Source organism: Plectropomus leopardus, chromosome 15 (genome assembly GCF_026936395.1).
Source record: "Plectropomus leopardus strain MGB_pleo_1.0 chromosome 15, ASM2693639v1, whole genome shotgun sequence".
NCBI lineage: Eukaryota > Metazoa > Chordata > Actinopteri > Perciformes > Serranidae > Plectropomus > Plectropomus leopardus.
Window position 1 is genome coordinate 21,949,551 of NC_142190.1, and position 25,026 is coordinate 21,974,576.

At 42.2% G+C, this 25,026-nt stretch overlaps 1 protein-coding gene across 2 annotated transcripts in view; it reads right to left on the bottom strand.

Moving 5' to 3' along the window:
- The window catches only part of mtus2a (microtubule associated tumor suppressor candidate 2a), a 50,371-nt gene extending 27,690 nt beyond the window's left edge, over nt 1-22,681 (bottom strand). The window contains exons 1-4 of one of the 2 annotated variants that reach the window (XM_088088635.1): nt 22,026-22,681; nt 6,823-9,100; nt 5,496-5,754; nt 277-537 (exon numbers count right to left, since the gene is read on the bottom strand). In XM_088088635.1, coding sequence (XP_087944761.1) covers nt 277-537; nt 5,496-5,754; nt 6,823-8,844 — 2,542 coding nt within the window. In that variant the 5' untranslated portion in view covers nt 8,845-9,100; nt 22,026-22,681. The remainder of the gene's footprint in view (nt 1-276; nt 538-5,495; nt 5,755-6,822; nt 9,101-22,025) is intronic. The other variant, XM_042498575.2, reaches the window with a different exon arrangement.
- Between the last annotated feature and the right edge of the window lie 2,345 nt (nt 22,682-25,026).

Consider the following 25,026-nt stretch of genomic DNA (forward strand, 5'->3'; position numbering starts at 1 on the left):
TGGAGCTGGTGAGTGAAGAATAAATTGTGAGTGGGGTGGAGAACAGGAAGGGAAAGCAAACTGTAACATAATGAACGTGGGAGGGGGCTGTTTATGCAAACTATATTCATGAGGGGAATACATAAAAGAGGGCAATGAAGACAATATGGTGATGATAACTCATGATGTAGTGATAAAGGTAGTGATTGTGAAAGAGCCACTGAGATTAAATAGATACCAGTATATTCTCACAAATGGCAGCACTGGTGTTAAATGAATTGTAACTAGTGGACTTACGGTGAGCTGTCCTGCAGGGGTCACTCTGTGTACTGTCAGCAGAGTGGGCAGAGGAGACCGAGGACACACTGGAGCTCCTGACGAAGCCAAATGCTGCAAGGCGGCCCGCAGGGAGACGGCTGGAGCTGAAGCCTGGGGGGCGCAGGCCTGACTGACTCGTTTTGGGAAGCAGAGACCTGGAGGCCGCTGCCTGGGGCTGGGCTGATGCTGATGCTGGAGCAGCAGGAGGAGGAGGAGCATGATGGGTGAACACCTGGTCATCTGTTACAAAAGCACAATGAAGAATCATGTAGATTTTTTTTACATCAATTATTCAAAAAGAGAAAGTTGTTCATAATGTAGCATAAATACTGTTAAGTCTATATTGGGTGTCCTTAGCTGAACTGATAACACAACAGCAACCAGACAGTCTAAGGGCCCCTTTTACACTGCCTGTTCAAGTTGGGAATATCGCACTGTTCTGCTGCCTGTTCTATAATCACAGAATGGGGGGAGGGAGTTGTCTTGCTTTTAACCTGGCATGGGAAGTAATAAGAGCGCCAAAACATATACGTATACATATATATATGTATACGTATATATGATGCATTATGAGTGCGACCCACTGTCGGAGATTAAAATAACAGCTAGTAGCAGTTTGCAACTAAAAGAAAGAGAACAGCGATGATGAAGGTCTGCATATTGGGAAAACAATGAGGTTCAGGAGCTCCTTCACCTCTGTGAAGGGGACAAGAACAGCCATCATTTAACAGGGCTCTGTTGTCCTTAACCTCATGTCTGTCACCTCTTGTTTTTGGTTCTAAGTTGCCGCGATGCTGTCGAAACTCACACACAGAAGCAGCAGGATGCCTCCATTGTTTGGTTCTATGTAAAAATGCAACGACGTCACAAAGAAGGGACTTGGTAGTGACCCTAACACCTGATCTCTGTGTAAAAAGGAGTAGTGGTCCTGCCAAGTGGTGGCCGGGGGGGCCACAGCCACTCAGGAACAATTGCTGACAATTCCTAACTCTCATATTGACACAGTTTCAACTACCCAGCAACACAGTTACTTAAAATCAATTGCTTTTGATTTTGGTGTGTCACCCTAACATTTTCAGGGGCTCCATCTGGCCACCAAAAATTTCTGAGGATGCCCCAGCATACAGTATGCAGAAAACAAGAGACAATGCATCTACTCCTTTCCCGCATTTTAATTTATCTGGTAATAATTGGCTGCATTTATGCTCACTTTGTTTAAGATGCAGTATGTGGTGCTGAACGGACAGCGCCACAAGAAGTAAAATTGTGTATGTGTGTGTGTGTGTGTGTGTTTGAGTAAATACTGTAAACTTATTAACACTCTCATACCAACAAAGCACATTAGATTCAGAATAGCTGTGATGTTTATTTCCCCTGTGAATCATTCATCATCCTGTGTTGACTAAGCTCTCGGTGGGCACCAGGAAGTTTTCTGTGTTATGACTCCGACTGCTACAGCAAGCAAATGTAATAACAATATACACAACAACCTGCTAACAGCTGCTTTTGGCTGCGGCCGTGCTCGCAGACTGGGCTGGTGGCCAACAGTTTCTCTAATGCCAACACTGTAATGCTGCTCGATATGACACCCACAATTTAGGGCATAGATTATGAATCTTTCCAATACATAACAGTGTCTGCCTGTGTTTATATTTCATTACATGATCAGTAACTCCTCGTTAGTATAGGTATTGCAGTCAATCTAGTGGTATGAAAGCTGTGGCCAGAAGGGGAAATGAAAGGTGGATTAAAAGATAGAAGAAATGGAGAGGAAGAGAAAGACAAGCGTGAATCAAAGAGAAAAAGAGAGGATAAAAAAGTAATCATAGCTCCATAGTGGCAGCTATTGTTGGTGAGCAATGGGGAGAAATCCTCCCTCCTGGTAATCTATGGTTTCCAACAGCAAGACACATGAAATGTGCAGGCATGAACAACCAAGGCTGCACACATTTACACACAGTGGGCAGTGGGCAAAATCCGCAGGCCTTGGATAAAAGCCCCATCCTGGTCAGAAGAGGAACATTATCCCCTGCTGGCTGCTGAGATAAGGTAGGCAGCCCTCCTTTCCTCAACTATTTGGCAGAGCTCTGTGCTCCAGTACACGCTGCGGGGCAACCACAGCAGCATCACTACAAGACAGAAAGAACTCTGGAAGGGAGAATACAAGCTCTGCTGGTAGAGAAAGACAAAGTGGGACAGTAAGAGGCAGAAGAGTCTCCAGTGTAACTCCACTCCAGCATCATCAGTGCCGCTGTTCGCACTCATCACCTCCTTCCTCCTTCCTCAATATCTGCCTGTGTGCCTTGTGCTCTGTTTATTAGATTGGAGCTCGTTCCCCTTGAGTGAGAAGGTCAGGATCATTAAAGATAAATGTCCTCATTTTCCTACTGCCCCTCCAACACTTTGTTCATCCACTCTGAGAGACGAGGGAGTGAAGTGAGGCTGACAAACATCTTCAGCCTTGATATCATGGACCTAAGCCTCTGCTAAATGAAGGTACACATTATTCCTAACAATCTGAAAGGGAATAGGAAGGAGGTGGAATTATTAATATGACTTTGACTGTCCTTCTCTCTTTTTGTTTTTCACTATATTCTATTTTTTAGCACTGAGAAAAAACCCAGTATAAAATTTGAGCATATTGGAATTCAAGTGAACTAAGGGAACACTATACCTCTTCACCACCTCTTGGCTTTGTTTTCAGGCCTTAGAAAATCTGTTCCCTGATGAGAGACCTTGTTCCATCACATATCATTTTCATTGGTTATTCTACAAATGCAGATGTGCACACATGTCCATTTAGTGAGAGGCTGATTCAGTAGCTGAGAACCAGTTATTGCTATTCCACCAGTGGCAACAACTGCCTATACTGCAAAACAACCACCCCAAAAAAGGCGACGGGCAGCAGCTCCAGAGAAAACTCCCCAGTCAGCAGTTGCAGGGACCTGAATTTAGCCATTTAAAAACCTAGTTACGAGGGACCGGATAGCCTTGACTCCCCACCAGATCAGCAAACTTTCTGTTGCTGCTGTTGCACAAGTTAGACACAACTCAGGGGGATGTGCACTTGCCGAATTTGAACGGCTACAGCTGCAGCTGAGGGTATGTCTCCTGAGCTATGGACTGCTTTCCTCAAAAGAAAACAGACCAGAGCAATGAGGAGAGAGGTGAAGGGACCGTGGGATGACATTTGCTTGCTATTTTTTGTCTCATTTGTGGTCTGATAAATACAGAGAGACAGCAGGCGAGGAGAGACTGAGCTAATGTGCTGCATGCAACTGATTAAATAAATTAATATATGGGGAACACTGGGTTACTATATGAAGCGTGTGCATGTGTCTGTGGTCGCCTGGTGTGAGGGACTTCGGATAAAGTCGGGAGAGGTGTAGGAGGAGGATTTTTTTTTCCACTACTGCCTTTTTTCTGTCATTTCAAGATTCCTGCCAACCACAACTTAGAGTGTTTGTCTTGCATTTGTCACCTTCTTATTCGACAAAGTGCACCTGCAAAATATGCTATACCTGACAAAGCAGCTCTCACGTAGTCCAAAAATACAGCTAAAATTTAGGAAAGTGTGGATTTGAAATCATGAATCATAAACTTTGATTGTTTCCCTGTGCTTGCAGCTTTCTCCTTTTAGCTATTCCAAAGATTTAAATAAAACCATTTCACTTTCCGCTCAGGTCTGAAAAACTACCTTCCACTTCTCAACGACCCCTGAGATATGAAAGCATCTTCATCCGATGGTTCCCACTGTCAGAAAGAGCCTCCTAACGTGAGACAAATAATTGTAATCGGTCACACAAAAGTCAATGGGACAGGCTGCCGGGATAAGCACTATAATGACCAACCAATTTTAATTTCAGCCCAAGGTGACTTGTGACAACCTGTATGGATTTTCACTGCTAAGCCTTAAATTGCATGTTATTAAATGTAATAATTGAGTGCAATGCAATCTCTGCAGAGCTTCTCGAGCAAAGCACAAAGGCCTCACTGCTGTGGAGACAGCAGGATCACGAGAGCCTTGATATGCAGAAGTTACAGTAGTTTTATCACAAACGTCCTGTCCTGTATGTGGATCATCCTCATTATCATAACAATAGCACATTTAAAACATACACGGTAATTATGTGTGTAGTGAGAGTGCTTTGACTGCTCCATAGAGTATAATTACTATAATATGTGTATGCAAGATGGAAAGATTTCCCTTCACAAAAGCCTGGGAAGTTGTTATTCACAGTGGTGAAAAGAACAAAGGAAAAACAAATTGCTCATTGGGTAATGGCTCAGATTTCTCCAAAAATGAGTGAAAAAACAATAATAATAATATTGAAAACAACAGAAATCCCATAATAACATCACCTATAAACACAAGGGCAGATACATGCTACATATACAGCATATGTTATAACTGGTGTTTATGCAGTGTGTGTAGTGCAGGGATGAGAGATGATTCCAGCAGAAACATACTGACGTTACTTAAACGTTAATTGCTTTGCACTTCAAAGCCTGCAGTTCCCAGAGGGCCAAGCGGCACTGAGACACCACACATACTGTATGTATTAATAGGGATTATGATAAGGAAGCCTGGCACATCATAACGAAGTGCTGATCAATCCTGTATGTGCAGTTTTGGGTTATCTGCGAGGGTTCATATGCCTCTGTGTATTTTTACCGTGTGTCCGGGTTATCGCACTCAGGAAGAGGGCAGATCAAATATGCATGCAGGTGATAAATGGCCTAGCCTTCCAGCAGTGTGCAGAATGATGAGCAAATTTCATACTTGGATATTCCAGCGACAGCCGAGCTGTAATGTAATTTGATTTCAGCAGTCAGAGGTGGTATCTGAATCATCTGAATTAGAAATTCGCTGTGTGTGAGGGGAGAAAGTGCAAGCAAGCTTTTATTTATTTATTTTGTTTTGTAGATGGCAGCCTTCTGGAGCAGAAAAAAAGTCCCTTTAGAGTATCTCTTTCTTAAAGCCCTCCAATCAGATCAGCCAAAGGGAATCTCAGAGAATGCATTTTAATGAGGTGCCTTCATCTCAAGCCAGGTAGCTCTCTAGTGAGTCGGGTTTTAGGTTGCTGAAATAAAATCTGACACATGCTGTTGCTCAAAAGAGGCCATCCCCGTCTGGTATTCTTTCTGTGAGGGAAACATAAACCTGCTCTGAAGCATAATGTGAGGAAATCTCTCACCTGTGTTATCTTGGCTTTTCTGACTGGTTGCTGGGCTGACAGGTTGGACTGGCTGGCTGAACACCAGTGTTGACCTCTGACCTTGACTGGGTCCTCTGCCCTTGGCTGAGCCCGTAGCCGTCCTGGTTACAGCTCCCAGGCCCAGACGCAGACCTCTGCCTGAGCGCAGGAGGCTGCCACTTCCTCCAGCCTGAGCAGCCGTCCTGGACTGCAGGGCCTCCTCAGCTGTACTTCCTTTAAAACTGGCAGATCGTCCCACCTACAGATCAAAAATAATCAATTTAACTTAAAAACGCTATCAGTGAAAATCTGTGAAAAATATATGTACTCTAGGACACTCTCACAGAGATGGTCTTTTCATAAAACTGGGCTTTTTATGCAGTGGAAAGACATAAATACTTTTTAAACTGGCTCTATGTGATGAGAAAAACATAAAAAAAGGGCTATGGCATGTTTTCAACTATATTTTACATACAGTATATAATGGCATCCATATAGACTTATGTCTCTTTCTGTATGAGCAAAATAAATTATTAGAATGTGATGTGGCTGATCGTGTGCAGTAGATAATAAGTGATAATAAGAATTCCTCCACCTTGAAGTGTGTTCCTTGGAGCATAAGTAATAAACAGTCTCATGACATGCAGGCAAACTGAGATTCATACACATCAACATCACCAGCATAATTCAATATGTAAGTGATGTCTCTTAACAGCCTGTGTGCTGGACAAATTGCTAACGTGCATGCTGTGACATATACAGTGTTGAGCATCCTCTTGTCCCTGTGGGCTTCGTACTTCAAAATGCATAAACTATTTATTTCCGCATGTTGGTGTTTGACGCTGTATGAATATGAATGCCAAATGAAGCTATTTAATCAGAATCAATAAGGGATGATTTTTAAGCAATAATGAGCAGCCCTGGAGAGAGTGGGAATAAAATGCAGGAAGATCTGTGATCAATTATACATGGTGATATACTGGGGGAAAGAAAATTATGGACATCAGCTAGCGAAACTGATACGCAGAATCAACACATTTAACAGTAAAGGTTTGTCTTTCTACTTATATATAATAAAATGTATGTCATGTAAGTAATTATCTCCTGCTAATTGACGTGGGAAGCATCATAATTAAATCCTTTCTTCATTGCATGTGTGAATGTGTTGTGACAGTGGAATAAGTTAAATATCAGCATGATAGAAAGATTCTTTGTTGAATGAAAATGAGCTCAATACTATACTACAATAGAAGTCAGAATGACAGCTTTATTATTCTAAGACAGATTTATATTAAAAACCCTAAAATAGTAAAAACTGTATACTTACCTCTGATGGTGCCTTGTAGAAGTTATCTGCTTTGCTGCCCAGTTTCGGGGGTGCGGTGTGGCTGTGTGTGTGTGCAGGAGGGACGGTGTGTGTGTGTCCAGGGGGCCTGATACTCCTGTTCAGCATTCCTGATGGGAAGATGTTTGCCTGCATCTCTTGGCGGTACTTTTCATAAAGCAGATTTGAGGCACTGAGCACCGGGGCTCCTCTGGGTTCTGCATCGGGCTTGGAGGGGTCTTTAGAGTTATCTTTGAAGGAGGTGGGTGTTTGGCTGTGTGAGTACGCTGACAGCCTTGTTGGTAGAGAGGATACCTGATAAGGTCCGTCAGCAGCCTGGGGCTTAAACTGAGGATTCTTTCGGACGTAGGTGATGATTTTGGGTCGAACTCCTTTAGGTTTAAGTTTAGGTGATGGGGAGCTCTCTTTGGGGTTGTGGTTGGAACTCTGCTGGTTGTTAAGAGGCGCTTTGGGGATTCCACTTGTGCTTATGTTGGTTTTGACTGGTGCTCTCATGCAGCTGTTGCCATAGCCCTGAGCTGATGTCGTTACAGCAGGGTTGCATCCTGACGGGACATGTCGAACCACTCCGGAGACATTCCTGGAAACGAGGTACATGGAGGGTTGCCTGCGTGGTGAACCCTGGGGAGTCCTGAGAGGGGAGTGGGGAGGGGTAGATGACCTGGAATCAACCCCTGTCCTGTTTGGACTGGTGCAATTCCTCCTGTATGTGAGCTGAGTCTGAGGTCTCTTATCTAAAGTGGAAGGATTGGAAGGACTTGAGTTGCGCCATGCAGTTGTGGACGACTGTTTTTCTACAGGTGGAGCCTCTCTCTGGGCTGCCTGCCTGGGCTGTGAAACTCCAGGTGTGTTGTATAGGTTGGATAAATCTGATGGTTCGCGTAAAGCCGATTTTGTAAACTTTCTTGCTGACACATTGCCGTGTGAATCTGGAAAAGGATTGGGGGAAGAGGGTTGCCCCATCTCAGCTTGATGAGACTCTGAATTCTTCGCTCTTCCAACCTCTGTCTGACAGAGGGGTCTGACCAGCTGCTGCCGTCGTGGTGGCAGCACCCTCTCCTCAAATCCTGCCTTCCTCCTCTGGCCCAGTACCACATCAGAGGACAATCCGTTTCTATGATGACTTCCCTCCTCCTGTCTCTGATCCTGACTGTAGTGTAGAGGACGGCCAAGATTCTCCTGAGGATGCGATGGCGGGGAGTTCTGGTTGGCATCCACAGGGGCTGCCCTTCGTCTGGTCTGGGCTGAGGTAGTGTTGTTTGTATTGGGATACGGGTTGGTCTTTGAGTTGGACAGGGAGACAAAAGACTGTGCTTCTCCGCTACTATCCAGAGCACTTGACAGGCTCCCGCTGAGGGCAACAGCGGACAGACTGGAAACAAACACATTCGTCTCAGACTTGGATTCCTTCAGACCTCCCTTCCGTCTCTCCCTGCCTGACCTGATGTCCCTTTTCTCTATTGAGCCTGTCACACATGTGTCCAGCTCTTCAGTGCTGTGACAGGCAATCCTTTTCTGCACCTCTCTACCCCTCTGCACTCTGCTCTCCACTTTGTTGTTGTCATTGTCATTTCTCCTCACGCCGGTCGAAGCAGAGCTGGCAGTTGAGCTCGAGGATATAGACATGGGACCCTCATCCTTTCCATCTCTGATACTACCTCCATCATCATCCTCCTCCTCCTGATCCCGGTTACCCAGGAATGTATGTATCTCCTGACAGTCCAAAACCTCAAATTCTCTGAGCTCAGGCTCCAAACATTGCTGCTCAGAGCCCCAGATGACTAACTTGTCAGGAGACTCAGTCTGTGAGACCAAAGGAGGGATGGAGCTTGTGCTGTAACCTGTGTCCTCTATCAAGCCTCTTCCTTCTTGATTGCCAATCGCAGATAATCGATTAGCATTATCATCCCCAGACTGGGGGAACTGGATCTGGGTTTTGCTTCCAATCTTCTCTCCTCTGTCAACATTGACTCTCAGTCCCTGGAAACCAGTTGGGATGCTCATGTCGGACCGATTCTTTTGGCGCACTCAAAGACACCTGCAGGGTGCTGAGGCCATCTATAGAGTTATGAGTATTTCTTCCCTCCCTTTCTCTCCTCTTCAGGGTCTGCGTGATGATGGCCCTTCAGCTGATTATTCCAAGGACAAAATGTCATCTCATGGAACCTTTTTCACCTCAACCTGCCACTTATCTTGCATTTCCTGTGAGCTAACAACGTTGTCTTTGATGGCTCTTCTGGGAGATGGAGGTCCGTTCAATCTGAAATAAAAGAAAAGATAATTGTGAGAAAGGGCAACAAGCATACGAGCTTGCCTGAAATGCAGCCACTTTTGTCGAACCTATTCAATGATTTTGTTCCCACAAAGCCTCTTCAGATCTTTTAAACTTAGTCTGGTCTAGGTAGTAACAATGTCTGAAATCAACTGTGCAGTCCACTGTGTCATTTATTAGTTGCCCATAGCACAAAAAGACATCTGAGGCACAACAGGAAATGAGTCTTGAAACTACCTTCCATTTAAAAGAAATTAGCATCCTATGAGCAGTTCCAGATCTAGCACAATCTGGGCCTTAGGCAATAATAATAATAATAATAATAATAATAATAATAATAATAATAATAATAATAATAATAATAATAATAATAATAGTTTTGATTGGGGTTAGGGGTCAGGGTTAGCATTAGGGATTTAGATAACAATAACAACAAACATTAACCCTTATCTAAACACAAAGACAATATGACATAAAAATTTGCAAATTCTGTCCTCTTAGTGTTGTATTGCACCCTAGATGGCTTTTGTCTGCTTTTTGATGGCCACCCAGGCAGCTGCTTATGTCGCCTATAGGACTATCTGCCACTGCTAACAAGTCTATATATAGTAATCTTATACAGTAATAGCTGTAACAAGCAAGAGTGGTATAACACTAACAATGATAATGCAATCATCAAATTATGATGGGTGTTCACTGTAGGGCAGGAAGAGAAGAGATGAGTGAAGAGAGAAGTGGAGGATAGCTGAGTGTACAGACTGTTTGTATGTAAGTGAAGGCATCACTCTGGGGATGTCTGATGAAGTCAGGCGAGGAGGAAGAGAGGAAAGGGTGCGAAGTGCTTTGTAATGAGCTTTTCTTCCTCAGGAGACTTTGAAAAATAGGAGACAGAATGAGGAAAAGGGTGAAAACATCTGCAGTAACAGTATATTCAAATGGTTTTATCGAAAGCGTGACACAAGCAACCGGCATCTCATATGTCAAGTGCAAGTATGTTTCCAACATGGAAAACATGAAAATGATGTGTGGGAGTAGGTCTGATCACTACAGCGGGGGTAACACTCTTCTCTCAACATGCCCTCTGTAACACACCATATGGCTGATTTAACCACAATTCCATCGCACACAGCAACAGCAACAGTGTGTCCGGCTTCATTTTAAAGGCAATGTTCTGCGCGATGTACAGAGATTTAAATGGTTGTGTTGCTTTGAGTAGATACCACTTCAAAATAACTGACTGTATGTGTTGCCACTGAAACATGTAGAGTCAATAGATGAGCAGATGGCAGGGAGGGCAAAGAGCTTTTGTCATATCATGTCAGTGCATGGTTTAATCACGGCTGTAGGCTATAAAAAAACAACACACAAACCAATAAACAACCACACATCAACACACCCAAGAAAACCTCAGTGACTCTGACAACATGAAATGACTCTGTTATGGTTTTTGCTCTCAGAGGAAAGACTTCCGGGTGTCTCTTTATATTTCAATCTCTTCATAATTATCCAAGCTCTATGAGGAATTCTCCTGCCTTGAACCGAACCCATTAAAATTGCAGAATATTAATAGACTCCATTTGCCCAGCAAGGAAAATATCTTTTGTTTACTTGTTGGTAACACATTTCCTCACAGAACTCATATAGATTGAAGTTTAAGTGCAGTCATATTCTAGCTAAGCCGTCAGCCAAATGACTGTTGTATATTTAGACCAAGATGGTCATTATGTAGTCATATATGTGTTTTCAAACCATCACGCTGAATACTTGAGTAGTTTCCAAACTTCAAATAAAACTCCCACCTTCTAATTATATGTGCAGCGGGGGAGTCTGCTCTCATTAGCAGGTGCCTTCTCCTTGTGTCCTGTGGCAGCAATCTCAGTGAACTGAGCGAACTGCTAAGAAGGCAGCTCTCACTGCCTGTGGCACATCTGATGCATCGAGTGCAGAGCTAAAGTTTGTCCAAATGCACCAGGAGAGGGAAACATTCAAGGATATGATTTGTATTCCTGAAGGTCATCTTAGAAGTAGTTTGAAGACGTTTTCCTGAAGAGTCTGTCAGAAGAAGCTGTTGGGAACTCTGTGAGCAGAATAAGGTTAAAAGAAGGTTGTTTTACTATAAGCTTTCATAACCAAATATAAAAACTTTTTCAACACTGTGTATGAAATGATCAGATAGTGGTCAAAGTAAGCACTTCTTTATGAAGCATGTCATATTCTGCTTGGAATAAGAGATTCAGTGGTGCCCCTGGAAGATTTCCATAGGGGTGGAGGTGGAGCCACTGCACGTTTTTTGGGTAGCACACCAAAACCAAAAGCCAAGAATGAATTTATGAAATTACAATTTTTAGTATCTAGGAAGAGGCCTGTATGGAGAGTTAAGGAAACACATACTAATACAAAGCATAAAGCATTCTTTTATAAGTCCCTCAAGGGGAAATTCAGTTTTTTCTGTTGTTATTTCACAGATTACACACACAGGCCCAAAAAACGAGACACAGGCACCAACAGGACCTATAAACATGCATTAATGGAGAGATGTCAGATCATGGGGGCTGCCAATGGACAGGCGCCCCCTGCAGTTGGGGGTTCAGTGCCTTGCTCAAGGGTAACTCTCCAGCTATCAATAGACACTTCGTGTTTGGTCCATCCTGGGACTTAAACCAATGCCCCTAAAATAACTGAATCAAGTCCCTACAGACTGAGGCTGAGACTGTTTTTTTTTCATTTACTTACAAAGACAAATCAACGACTTAAATTTTAAGGAGTACATTAAACCTACTCAAGTTTATGGAAGACTCGTACCCACAGAACTAATTTTCATTCAGATGAGATGAGTATTCAAGAGACCCCTTTGAAAATGATAATGCCAGTTGTTCCACTGCCAAAAGTTAGCCTATATATGGGGCGTTATTTGGCCCTATTTTCTACAACTGTTGCCAACAAGATTAGTACCAACAGATGCCTTAGGCTGCCCTGTTTCACAAAATACCACTATCTTTGTGTTAACTTAAAAAAAGAGCGTGCGACAGCCTCTTAAACATAGTAATGTTGGCCTGCTATTATTTTTTCTAGGGCATGGCCACGTCTCCCCCTCGGCAACTGCTTGGGGGTGCCACTGCAGCGATTGCAGAGAGGCAGAGGGAAAATTCACTGTGTTAGACAAATAGACAAACAATATGTATTCAAATCCTCACACTGTCTCCTGCACTCTCTGTGAACACTGCTAATATTTACCCTTAGCTGGTGCACACAATCAAATAATTAGCTAATTATAAAACAGACAATACAAAGAGGCGGGTATTAGGAGAGGGATGGGAGAGAGACAGAGAGTCGTATTAGAAAGAGTGAGGGAATTCTCTGTGAGGACATGGTGGCAGATCAATTACGGCACTGATGTAGTACCGGAGGTTGTGCTGATGACAGCAGTCTTGGGAGGCTGAGCACTATAAGCTCAGTCACAGTGGCTGAACCACAGTAAGCTGCACATCACCTCGCAGCAGAGGCAGACAAAACCAATCTGGCAAAACACAATCAGACACAGAACAAAAGAACCTGCATGACGATGGGAATTAAATGACCTGTTGCGATGATAAAAAGGATACAAAATCAGGTGGATGCTTCCGGAGAGGTTTTTTTGAGATAAAAAAAAAAAAACAACTTGACAGGTTCTCCCTGCTGTCGCGCTTTCGTATGTTGATGACACACTTACTTAGATGCGAAAAGTAAAAAGGATCACATGGGAGTGAGGGGATGAAGCAGGATGGCTGTTGGTGAGGGGCTGATGTTTTCTTTTACTGGAATATGAATTATGCAATTACAAGTGTAACAAATGTGGACATCTTTGATCAAGCCGCTTCACTTTGAGTCGAGGAAACACTGCAAATTAAAAAAAAACCAAAAAACAAACAGCCGAGGCCCATTTTTGGCAGTAGCCTCTGAGTCGTGTATACACTGTTGCCAATGGCGTTCCAAGCAATTACGGTAGCTAATTTATGTATTGACCAGTTTTTCAAAATGAATGAATACGATAAAAAATTAACCTGATGATAATGATATGGTCACTACTTTCAGAACTGCAGGATGACCACTGCTCAACCCAGCTGAGGTTTAAAAGGAGCTGGAAACATTAAAAAGTCTAAACTGGCAAAAAAGATATCCGCACTCTTACATCTATTCAGTGTTTCACTTTATTCTGAGATTTTGGAGGCAGATAAAAGTAACCAGTGTGAGTCTTATCACTGGGAGTATGCAACACACCTGTTTACAACACTAGCAATAGAAGCGCCACCTCCTGGGAATTGTAGTTTTTCAGTACTGAATGGCGTACCGTGAGGCATATAAATGCGAGCCATACGTGTTATAAAATATCAAGAGACACAAAAAGGGGTAGTACACTGTGTTCCACCACCAGGGTTATAAACAGGTGTGTTGCATTGTGCCAATGATTTGACTGAGAACGGTTACTTTTACCTGCCTGTTCATCATTGATTCATGTATGCACTGATGAAGGTCTGACAGCTCAGAATAAATTGAAACATGTATAAATAAGTGTGCAGAAATCTTTTCATTACAAGTTTCAACCACTTTCAGAATTAAAATGTTTAAATGAGCCATTGTGTAGGATTTAGTCACATCTAACAGTGAGGATTACAGATCGCAAACAGCTGAAATGTCTCCCATGTGCAACTCCTGGTTAGGATTCCCTCCGTTTTTGATATTCAGGAATTTCTTTCTGATGACTTAAGTCCCAGATGTTTAATTAACATTTTTTTAACCTGGAGCCGAATTATTTGCAGGACGCCTTGATTTAAAACAGCAAAAACACATTTCACGTAAAAAATAAATAAATAAAATAAATGTGTTTTTCTGGTGCTGCACGTGGCGAGGCTGGTAACTACAGTGACCGACACGGAAACAGAAAAGGCAGTATCTAGAGCCAGTATCTGGTTTGCCCTTTCTGGGCTAGTGTAGAATCATAGTGTTGCAACATGGTGGACTCAGTGGACGAGGACCCACTTCCAATATAAGGGCCCCATTCCTAGGTAACAAAAACATGACAATGTTATCATTTTCAGGTGATTATACACTGAAGAAAACACAATATTTATATTAGATTCTATTTCTGCCAATATATTTCCCTAAATCCTACACACTGGACCTTTAAAAGTGCTACTGATTTTGACTTTGTGATGGAATCCACAGCATACCAGAGAGGGCAAGACTTATTATTCTTGCATATATGCATGCTGAGTTGGTCTGGGCTGGAATATGCAATGAAGTCTTGGTTTCACCTTTGTTTCACCAAGTTGGAGTAACAACTCGATCTGAACTCCTCTGGGAAAACAGCAGGAAGAAAGAAAAATCAACAGCCCTGCTTCTGTTGTCATGGCAATGCCATATCCCAGGGAATTGGAGAATACACGTCCTGACCTCTGCGTCTTCCATCAGGGGAAAAGGTCGGCTTTAGAAAGAGACGGGCTGGCTTTATGCTTCTACACTCGCAGCTCATGCATACATTCTGCTGTGCAATGCTTCCACATGTGAACTCACATACAGCCATGTAGAAATATACATGCAGCTACTGGAACATACAGTGCACACGAGGTACACTCGAAGTACACACAGTAGAATAGCTGAGTTAAAGCCAGGCTTTTTTTTCCTGCCAGGTACATATTACTCATCCAGGAGCAATCATATCCCTGCAAGTGGGCAGATAGAAGGATTGCTGAAGTGATGAGAGCAAGAGGCAGGATAAGACCATATCTCAGCAGTGATCAAAGTCCGTGAAGGACAGGAATTTGTGGTTTTCATTGGGCTCCTAACCTATCAAGTGCTGCATTAAAACCACAAAAAGCCCTTCTCAGAGCGAGGAAAATGACGAGCTGAGAATGCAATATGATGGAGTCACTGGAAAAAGAGGGCAAAATAAAATCTAGAATTAAAAAAGAGAGGAAGGCCCTCTGCATTCTCCTTTTCTTTTTCCTCTCTGAATGTGAGCAGGTCTGTGTGGGTGAAAAATGAGACGCAGACATGAGGTGGGAGAGATGAGACATGCAGATGGATATAGAAAGGAAGAGGGTTGATGCCGGAGAGCTTTCTAATTAGGCTGATGGAAGGGAATACAACATTCAAACCTCAATAGTACGAGCTACAGAGCCCCATTTCTGAGGGGACTTCCTGATAGAAGCCCCAGAGAGCAGAGTGAAGTAATTATTGAAAATCCTTCACTATATATAATGCTAATGAGTGCTAAATCGCTCCCATTGATGAAACTGGTGAGATACATTTGCATTTTATATGTTTTTTTTTCTGCTGATAGTGAATCTCTTGATAGCAGTAAGGCCAGAATCTATATGGTATAAGTGGACTTTCCTATCCTTATTTCTTAGGGACTGTATGAAAGTTATTGGTACAGGGAAAGGGCTCAGCTAAGGGGGCAAGGGGGGTATTTTGCTTAAGGGTAGGCAGTCTGAATTTTAAAGGAGCACAGGACAGGCTCGCAATTTTTGTTAATCCCAGATTATTCATTTTATTATTTTTTTTTAATTTCTTGTTTATCAATCAAATACTTACACTAAAAAAGACAGTGTTAATTTTAAATGTAATCATGTATCATTTAATTGATCTAAAGTAAAATCAGACATCTGATCTCAAAGAGCTACATGTCATCTGATCTAATGCATATGTGTTTTTATTCAGTGGAAAGAGGAAGTGGAGTGACTAAAATGAAATGAAAAAAAGGAAACTAAAATATCTTGAATGCAGGGGAGGTTCATGCTTCAGCTTCCTTTCCCATCCCAATAATTTTTGTACATTCCCTTCAGTGGAGAATCGGAAAATAAGAGGGGATTTCAGTTTTCAAGATGTGAGGATTGTGATTCGTATTTTCATTCAGTGGCTTGAATTTGAGTGCTGCACTGTATTTTATTTCAGAGCACAAAACAAGAAAAAGCATTATCAAGAACTTGACTATCTTATCTCATTTTTTCAGTCGATGAACCTGCAAATTCAAGCCAGATAAAAAGTATAACACACAACTTGTTTTAACGTCAGTCAGCTGATTTGCATTTTCCAAAACATGTACTGATGTGGCAACATAAAGAGTGTATGTGCATATGAGTGCAGACATTCACCTGCACTGACAGACACATCAACACATGCACACACACACACACTCTCTGTGTCTTTGTTGTCGGTCCAGCAGCACATGTGGCTGTTACAGGAGCCATTTGTCTTTGGCACTTTGCTTTATTCCTCTCCTCCCCCACTGGAGAGCAGACAGGTTTTATAGCTGCTTGGTCCCAGGGGAACCCCAACGAGTTGCACGCACACACACACACACACACACACACACACACACACACACACACACACACACACACACACACACACACACACACACACACACACACACACACACGTATTTCCCTTATGCCATCTCCCTTTCATCCATACACACACATATACATTTGCAGAGGTGTGAATTCCAGCACACTGAAACAGAAGCAAAAGAGATGGAGCAAACACAAATGGACAGATGCTACGTGTGCATTAACATAATTTATGACTCCTGAGTGTTAGCACATGACATTATTAGATTTAGTGCTGGATTACATTAAATTGCACTGTAGCAGTTATCCTTAAAGGTGAAACTCTAAGTCCTCCATGCGCTGTGTCTTTCCAAGCATGTAATTAATCTCTAATGACATCACCTTGCATATCTTTGTACACTTTCCTGGATTGTGTTAAAAATGTGTGCGTGTGAAAGTGTCAACTTGTGAACATCGACGCCCTACAGAAAGGGATACATTCAAGTCTTTTGCACATCCAAAAATAAACTGACAAATGTTGCACACACAGAAACAACCATCCTCTCATCCATTTTTGGGATAATAAAACTAGTATTCCTGCATCCTTGTACTTTGTATTCTATTCACATATAATCATCCAACAGGATAAAGCTTAGTGAGAAAGTCTATTCAGAAATAAGCTAAGCTTTAGTCATCCTTGCCTTCTCCTCCCATCTCTGTCAGCACCACAACACAGACAGAAATAGCACTGAAATAAGCTAAACGCTCGGTTTTCACAGAAGACTCAATAGACACCCTGTAGACAGAATTTCACAAGTGGTGATTCACTGAACTATGCCTGAGTGTTTGTGTGTGTGTGTGAACCAAGCAATAGCTCACTAGCAAAGGGATTACCACCAAAGAGAACAGTGAGGCAGAATCGGGAAATATCCAGAAATAGTATCCTCCAGTTGCTCTGCACTTTTTTCTACAGATGTGCATCAAAAAAACAATAGAGCTGCTTCTAATCAACAATCTTTGCATCCCTGACTGCAGCACAATATAGTTCCCAACTGTATTCACTTAAGCTTGCTCACTTCACCTATTCCCATCCAATTTATTGCTCTCTAAAAAAATATTTTCACATCTGCCTCTATCGCTTCCTCCTCTCCCTCCCTCCATATCTACTTCCACCTTAATAACAGGGAGTTAATGAGGGCAGGGCAAAGTGATCAATCCCATTTTCATCTGCATAGACAGTACAGCAGCAGACTACATTTTCCCAAATAATCCCTCCTCTCTCCCCCTGTGTCTCTCTCTCCCACTGCACTCCCACATACACACAGTCAGACGGCTTTTTGTACCCCAGAGGGAGTCATTCTATATGGCAAGGGGGAACTGTAACTGGATTTCTGCAGGATCTCTCGGGTCAGAGTGGGTGGTCATACCTAACTGAATAAGGAGAATGAGAAAATCAGATCATCTGCAATAAAAGCTGATTTATTTCCGTATTGGGCGCAGGCATGTGGTATTCACTACTCGCTATGAAATCGCCGGAATTTCACAAAATGCCAATAATAGGATTTATTAGCCAAGGCAAAATGAAAAATGGAGGCACGTGCTCACACACCCATCTTTCAACGCATGTTCACACGCAAGGTTTGTCTCTTTGTTATTCACACAGCTGACAAGATGACAACAAAAAGAAAACAGGTGAACCTCAACTTGCATAAGAGCTCGATGCATACTCTTGCACGTTTGCATTCAAAGTTACACAAACAGTAACATGTGTACCACCTACACAAACACACACACAGACGCACATAGACACAGGCAGTGACTATGACTGCAGCAGGAGCTGAGACAAAGAGACAGCTTCTCACTGAGTGAAAATGTGGCTTGCAAAAATACACTTACACATTAAAAATATCCTGAGTTATATTTTTCTCCAGTGTTTCTTTTGGCAAGAACTCAGAATGAATCTCCACTCAATCAGACATTGTCTTGCTTTTCCTGTCTGGCTATGCTGCGCTACGCAGCCTGTGAAGATGGATTGTAGATGAGATGGATAAACGGAAGACAAATGTGCAGGAAATGAAAAGAGAAATGACAATGAACGGGAGCAAGATGAGTTGGGAGCAAAAACAAAGAGGAAATAGTAGGGAGATTAGCGTGATTAGAAACACACTGACTGCTACAATTTGCAGGAGAGAATTAGGAGAGGGAGGAACATGTGAGAGTTTATTGGTTCATTGAGCCCTGCAGTTAAAACTCAGATCCAGACAGGGGTGGCACAGAGGAGAGAGGAGAAAAAGGATGTCTGACCACGCTGGTTGCTGGTTGCACCGCATTGTTATTAGCAAAGCCCCTCCACCCACTACCCTCACTCCTGTCGCAGAGAAAAATATTAACTCTTGCATGGCTGGCGGGTAAAACTGTATGAAGGGGACAAAGAGAAGAGGAAAGGAGTTCACTTCGAATGCAAAGCAGTTGCAGACAAAGAATTCTGCGATAGTGGAATTCTCTGTGGGACCGTAAGGAAGTTAGCAGTCAGACATAAAGCTGGCAAGGTGAGGCAGCCCAGACAAAGAAAAGCTGAGAGCAACTTAGGCTGAGTCACTTCTGTTTATTTTGGGAGGAAAAAATGATAATAGAAACAAATGATGCTGCAGAGAGTGAGGGAAGGGGGAGGAGAGCATGAGGGGGACTGTAGTTTGTATTGCAATGTGTGTAAGTGTGTGTGAGTGTGTGTATGCATGTGTAATGTGCAAGTGGCAAAGCCCAGGGGTGTGGGGGAGGGAAAACTGGCAAAGGATCAGTGAGAGGTGAGCAAAGAATAGAGCAAGCTGAGGGTCTTTTTGGGGGGTGGTAAAAATGATGTGCAAAAAAAAAAAAATATATGGTAATGGTTTAAAGTGGCTGTGTGTAACAAAAGGACTGTTTTCATACATTAGACAAAGGAAGGTGAGAGAGTGCAGGCTGGTGCAAAGAGCTCCTAAGGAATGATGCTCAGTTTAAGGATTCACATGCTGCTGTTCTGTTTATTTTTGGGAACAAGGCTCAAAAGAATATCAGCGTACAGTCTGGAAAAGTACCATAAAAAATAAATGATTGTGTGGCTTTTTACAAGTTGTGCTCTGTCCTCATAAAACACTGCTGCACGGACTTGGTTTGGATTCATTCACAGAGTGGCATTCATTTGCTTAACATAGGTTGTAGCTTGCTGACTAATATAATTTATATGCACAAAAAAAAATCTGTGGTTCTCCCCTTAAATTGGCTGCACAAATTCAGCAAATGGATGCACATGCACAAGTGAAAAAAGTCTTTCATACTGACTCCCCGTAGGACTGTAAAGTGTGTGTGTGTGTGTGTGTGTGTGTGTGTGTGTGTGTGTGTGTGTGATCAGCGGGGGCGTGCCTCTCCGTTCACCCTCTGATGTCCTGGCCGTGACTGCAGGGGAGGAGCTACAACAAGCTCATTGCCACCTTCCAGACAAAGACCGCGTGAATTTGAGAATGCGTGTTTGCATGTGTGTTGACACTTCATTAACACAATCACACACATGCACCATCTTTATAGTGAGCAAAGAGAAGCCTCCAAATTGTTTGATTCTAAGTCACAACACCAGTTAGTGAAAGAACTGCCCTTCTTTCTCTCTTGTCTCACACACATTTAACCACTTTTGCAAAAAAAAAAAAAAATCACATCCACATGAGTATTCTACAACATAGAGCCCTCTGAGGTATCAATTAGCACAGTACTTTGTCCAATTAAAAACAGCATAAAAAAGCTATATATACATTAAAAACAAACAAATTGAAAGGCATACTGACACACTTCCCCTCCTCTCTGCTTCACTTCACTTATCATCTCTATTTTCTCACTATCTCCCTCCTCCTCCTTCTCATTTCTCCTGTCCTATAAAATGCCCTTGAAGGTCGCACCGGTGTGCTACACACTCATGGGCTTTGTGACAAACTGTCTTACCTGCAGAAACACACACACACACATACACGAGTGCCTGAGCCTGAACACTACAACAAACCACACACACACGCAAACATATACTGCTGCGCTGCGAGTGGTTTTCCTGGCAGAGATCTGCAGAATTGATCGCTGTTCAGACATTGCAGAGGTCAGATGTAATGAATCAATCACACATGCATCAGCATCTAGAACAGCAGCTCCAGCCAAGGCCACAGACTCTGCTGCCCCTGCTTTGATGCAGTGTCAACCTCCACATTAACATGACTTGGAGGGATTGGCAAGATTTAGCGAGATGGACTGCGGGGATCCATAGACGTGGGAAGTCTTTGATATTGGAATCGATAATGGCTGCAGACAATTTCGATAAATGCAAAAAAACACACTTCTCACACACATTTTATGCACAGGGAGGAATCTATTGACCATGTGTCTGGGCAGTGCCCTCAAATGCTAAATGGTGTGGTTCCTTACACAGTTGCAAAGCTGAAACAACAGTTAAAGTTGAGTAAAATAAGTAACACACCCTCAAAGTGAGAGGAAAACCAGCCCCCTGTATAGTCTCAAGGACATCCTGATCATCAGACACCAATCAATCACAACAAGAGACAGCTGAGCGTGAAAGACGTGTCCTCAATCTGCTCACCTTTATTTGATACGTCCCTTCCTGTCTCTCCTCCTTCCACTTTAAGTAGCCTAAAGGTGAGGCTGAGGACATGGGAAATGTCTCAAAAGTAGCTAAAGTACTGTGCATGTGACTCCTCCTCGGGCTTTGCACAGAAATAAGACAATACTAAAGAAGAGGTGAGGTCTTTTTGTGTGGTGAGGTGAAGGTGAGGAGAAGAAACAGGCAGAAATATCGAAGGATATTGCAAGATTGAAACAATTATCTGTGTTAAATCATGTAAAAAATGTCCATCATGGTTCAACTGCTCTCCAGATGAAGCATATCTTAAATTCAACTTCTCATTCTTTACATATTGCTCCTTCAAAACTCACTTCCATTAAATGTATAAAGTCTGAGTCAGCATAACAGCACTATAACACATGCACACAACAGCTTCTCTGGCATGTTAATAACATTTTCCTCTTTTTTTTCCCCCCTTGATGCCAGAAATTATTTTTGGTAGAAAATCTGGATATGAAATTCCACAAAACCAACAAATAATAAACACTTTCCAGAATAAACACTTAAGATTGTTTTGCTGTCACCTTAGTACAGTGGATCATAGCAGGAGTCAGGTCTAAAGCCTGGATAATCTATGTCTCATCATTAGCATCACCCACAGAGACCTGACCTGCTCCATCAATCACACCAACCTGCTCCTCCTTGTCTAACCTCACACTCTCAACCACGCAATAGCCACTCTACTTCAGCCTACTGCTCCACTTACAGTGAGATCTGCAGGTCAACTGCAATCTTTTTTTATCTGGAACACATTTTCTCTCATAAGCTGCACTGCAACAATAAAATGCTCAGATCCATATTTAGTTGAGCGGACCGAGTCAGCACCAAGACCCGAATCCTACAGGCAAAAATACATGCGACACTTCTTCAAGAAAACGATAGACTCCAAAGCATTGCTACAAAAAATGAAAAAAAAAAAAAAAAAAAAATCCGCATTTGTGCTACTTACCCTGAGGTTCCTCTGGTGTTGATTCATTTGAGAATGTCGGTCACACGCATTGGAGTTGCAAAACGAAACACCGGCGTGTCTTTCCTCTCTCAATCTGACTCTCAGTGCAAGCAGAGAGAGAGATGCTGCGGACAGGAGGAGGAGGAGGAGGTGGAGGAGGAGGAGGAGGAGGAGGAGGAGCGGTGCTGATGCTGCAGCCCGCACCTGGCACAGCGTCCTCATGATCAGGCGCCGGGGCTTCTCTCTCTCTCTTAACACATTTGCGCTCTCTTCTGGATCAAGTGAGAAGTGAATCCGACGAACAGTTTGTGTTGCTGCGGTGGCTACTGACTGCTGACGGTGACAGCCATAGATACAGTATTAAATAATGGTATCGGTCATTTGTGGTCATTAGGTTGCCCTAGTTAGAGCAAATAACGTTGTACTTCACAATAACGCCACAATTAGTTGACTGTATGGTCTCAGACAGGTACACTCTTCACTGAACAAAGGCTGTGTGTTTCGCATTCAACGTGTTTTTTTGTGTTTACTTTTGAAGCAGCCGAGTACTTAACTGTTTCTTCGCGGACTCCTATACGTCGTTTTCAAAAGTTACGTTACACAGAAAGTGAAGGTAAAAGTGTAAAATTGCAAACTTCTCAGTTCAGCTTGGATTCAAACGCTCGCGGGAGGAAAGGAGATGCCGCCGCAGTAATGGAGACTTGTTTACTTCCGGTATTCTTCCGGATTAGTCAAAGATCGAAATCAGGTGATTTCAAAACAAAAAGCCAGAAGAAGAGCTGTATATGTTGATATACATATATATATATGTTATATGAGTGAATGTGAATTATTAAGCAAATATGGTGACACTGTTTGAGATTTTTTATACTTTTTTTAGCTTCCCATACTAAGTATCCTGGAGTTAGTTTGTTCCTAATCTTACCAGCAGATGGTCCTGAAAGCCCACCTATCCTGGCCAATTACATGTATAAGTTAAAAGTACAAATAAGCATTGCTCAAAGCCCACTTACTAGATTTTTCTGGAGCTTTTAGTCGCATCTCATGGCCGTTGCTCTGTTGTCCTCATCTAACCGACAGCGAGTGTTAAACTTGATCACTTCCTGGAGTGAGCTTTATCTCCATCTGATGAGGGAGGCTATGAGATTTGACTGACAGCTCCACAAAAAGCAAATGAGGCCAGTGATAAATAACAAAAAACCCACTGTGACCCACACACACAGATAAACAGGCTGTTATTTGTGCTTTAACATTTACACAGCAAGAAAGCCACAAAAGAAAGCAAAAAGTGAAAGTCTGAGAATGATGAAATCACATCAAAAGGACATACACATTAAACAGCTGGTCATCAACAAGGGTGATGGATTTGAAACATCAGAAACCTAATAATGTGACACCTGTTATGCAAAGATAAAGCGAAGGACAGGAGGGTTTTAAAGTATCAAAGAAGAAAGAAAGAAACTCTTTATCTATTTATGAATGTGTAGCATTTATTTCAGAAGTAAACACTGAGGTTTGGCATGATATGAACAAAAGACAAGTACTAATTATGCCAGAGGACAGGTTTTTAAACAGACACAGATCCCTTTGTATATTCACAACTATGAAGGAAACTATAAGTTACAACATCAGTTGAATTGTTGGTGTATTGTTGTGTTACACTGTGCGTATGCAGATTTCTTTGAATCATATAATATAAGAAACAGGATTTTTAATGTGCTTTGACCATCTGTGAAACCGCATATTTGTAATTAAATAATTAATCACCACCGTGCAGTTGTAAGCCTCTGCAAAGCGGTCAAGGTGCAGTAACAGTATAAATGTCACCCTGACCTATGACCACCAAAATCTAATCAATTAATTCTTGAGTCCCAGTTGATGTCAGTGCCAAATTTGAAGAAATTAAATTCCTTTAAGGCCTTCTTGAAATATCACGTTTACGAGAATGAGAGAAATGCAAGGTCACAGGGACCTGGACCTTTGACCACTAAAATCTGTTCAGTTAGTCTTTGGGGAGTCCAACCAGATGTTTGTGGCAAATTTGAAGAAATTCTGTAATGGCATTCTTGAACTACTGCATTCAAGAGAATGGGACTGAGAATGGACTACGATGGATGGAGGGACAACAGACGACCCAAAAACATAATGTCTCTGGCGCAGAGGCATGGAAATAATAATTATTATAAAATCACCAATTATGGAGATACATGGGTTTCACAAGATGAAGGGTATAAAGAACTGCAATCTGAAAAATAACTAAATCTGTCGATCAAATTTAGTGGAGTAAAAACACACAATATTTGCCTTTGAGATGTGATGTAGTGGTGTAGAACTATAAAATTTCATTACACAGATATACTAGTACTACAGAAGTGCAAGTACCTTGATTTTGTACCTAGGTACAGTGCTTAGGTAAATGTACTAAATAACTTTCCACCACTGGTTTTGTTGCTGCACCTTGTCATCAATAAGGCATTAATGGTTAAAGTCATGAGAACAGAAGGTGATTTTTGAATTTTGCCAACCCTGAGGATTCAGTTGCACTGATCATGTAAACACAATACAAGGAACACACTGTCAGATACAAACAGGGCAACATAATATAAGCCTTTTCTCCAATTTACAAATAATTTACTGTGAGAAATATAAACAATATCTTATATACACAATCATGATTATACATGAGTCTACTCAAAGACGGCTACTTTGTGGTAAAGGACTCCAAAACCTACAGCGATGCACTTAAAGGTCCAATCTAATGGCCACATTATATAAGTGTTGATTGTGTTGCATTTAAATTATGATAAGATTTATATATGTGATTAAGTGATGAAAATCTGTTGGGTGTCAGGATTAGTTTGAAAATGAAAACTATAAAAAATGGGTGCTGAGTTAGAAAGAAATGAGACTAGCAGACGTCTGTAGCTCGTCTCTATTTGACGCAAGCAGTTTCCAACTGATGTGGTGGAGGTTGAGTTGCATTGTGGGCGCAAGGTTTTGA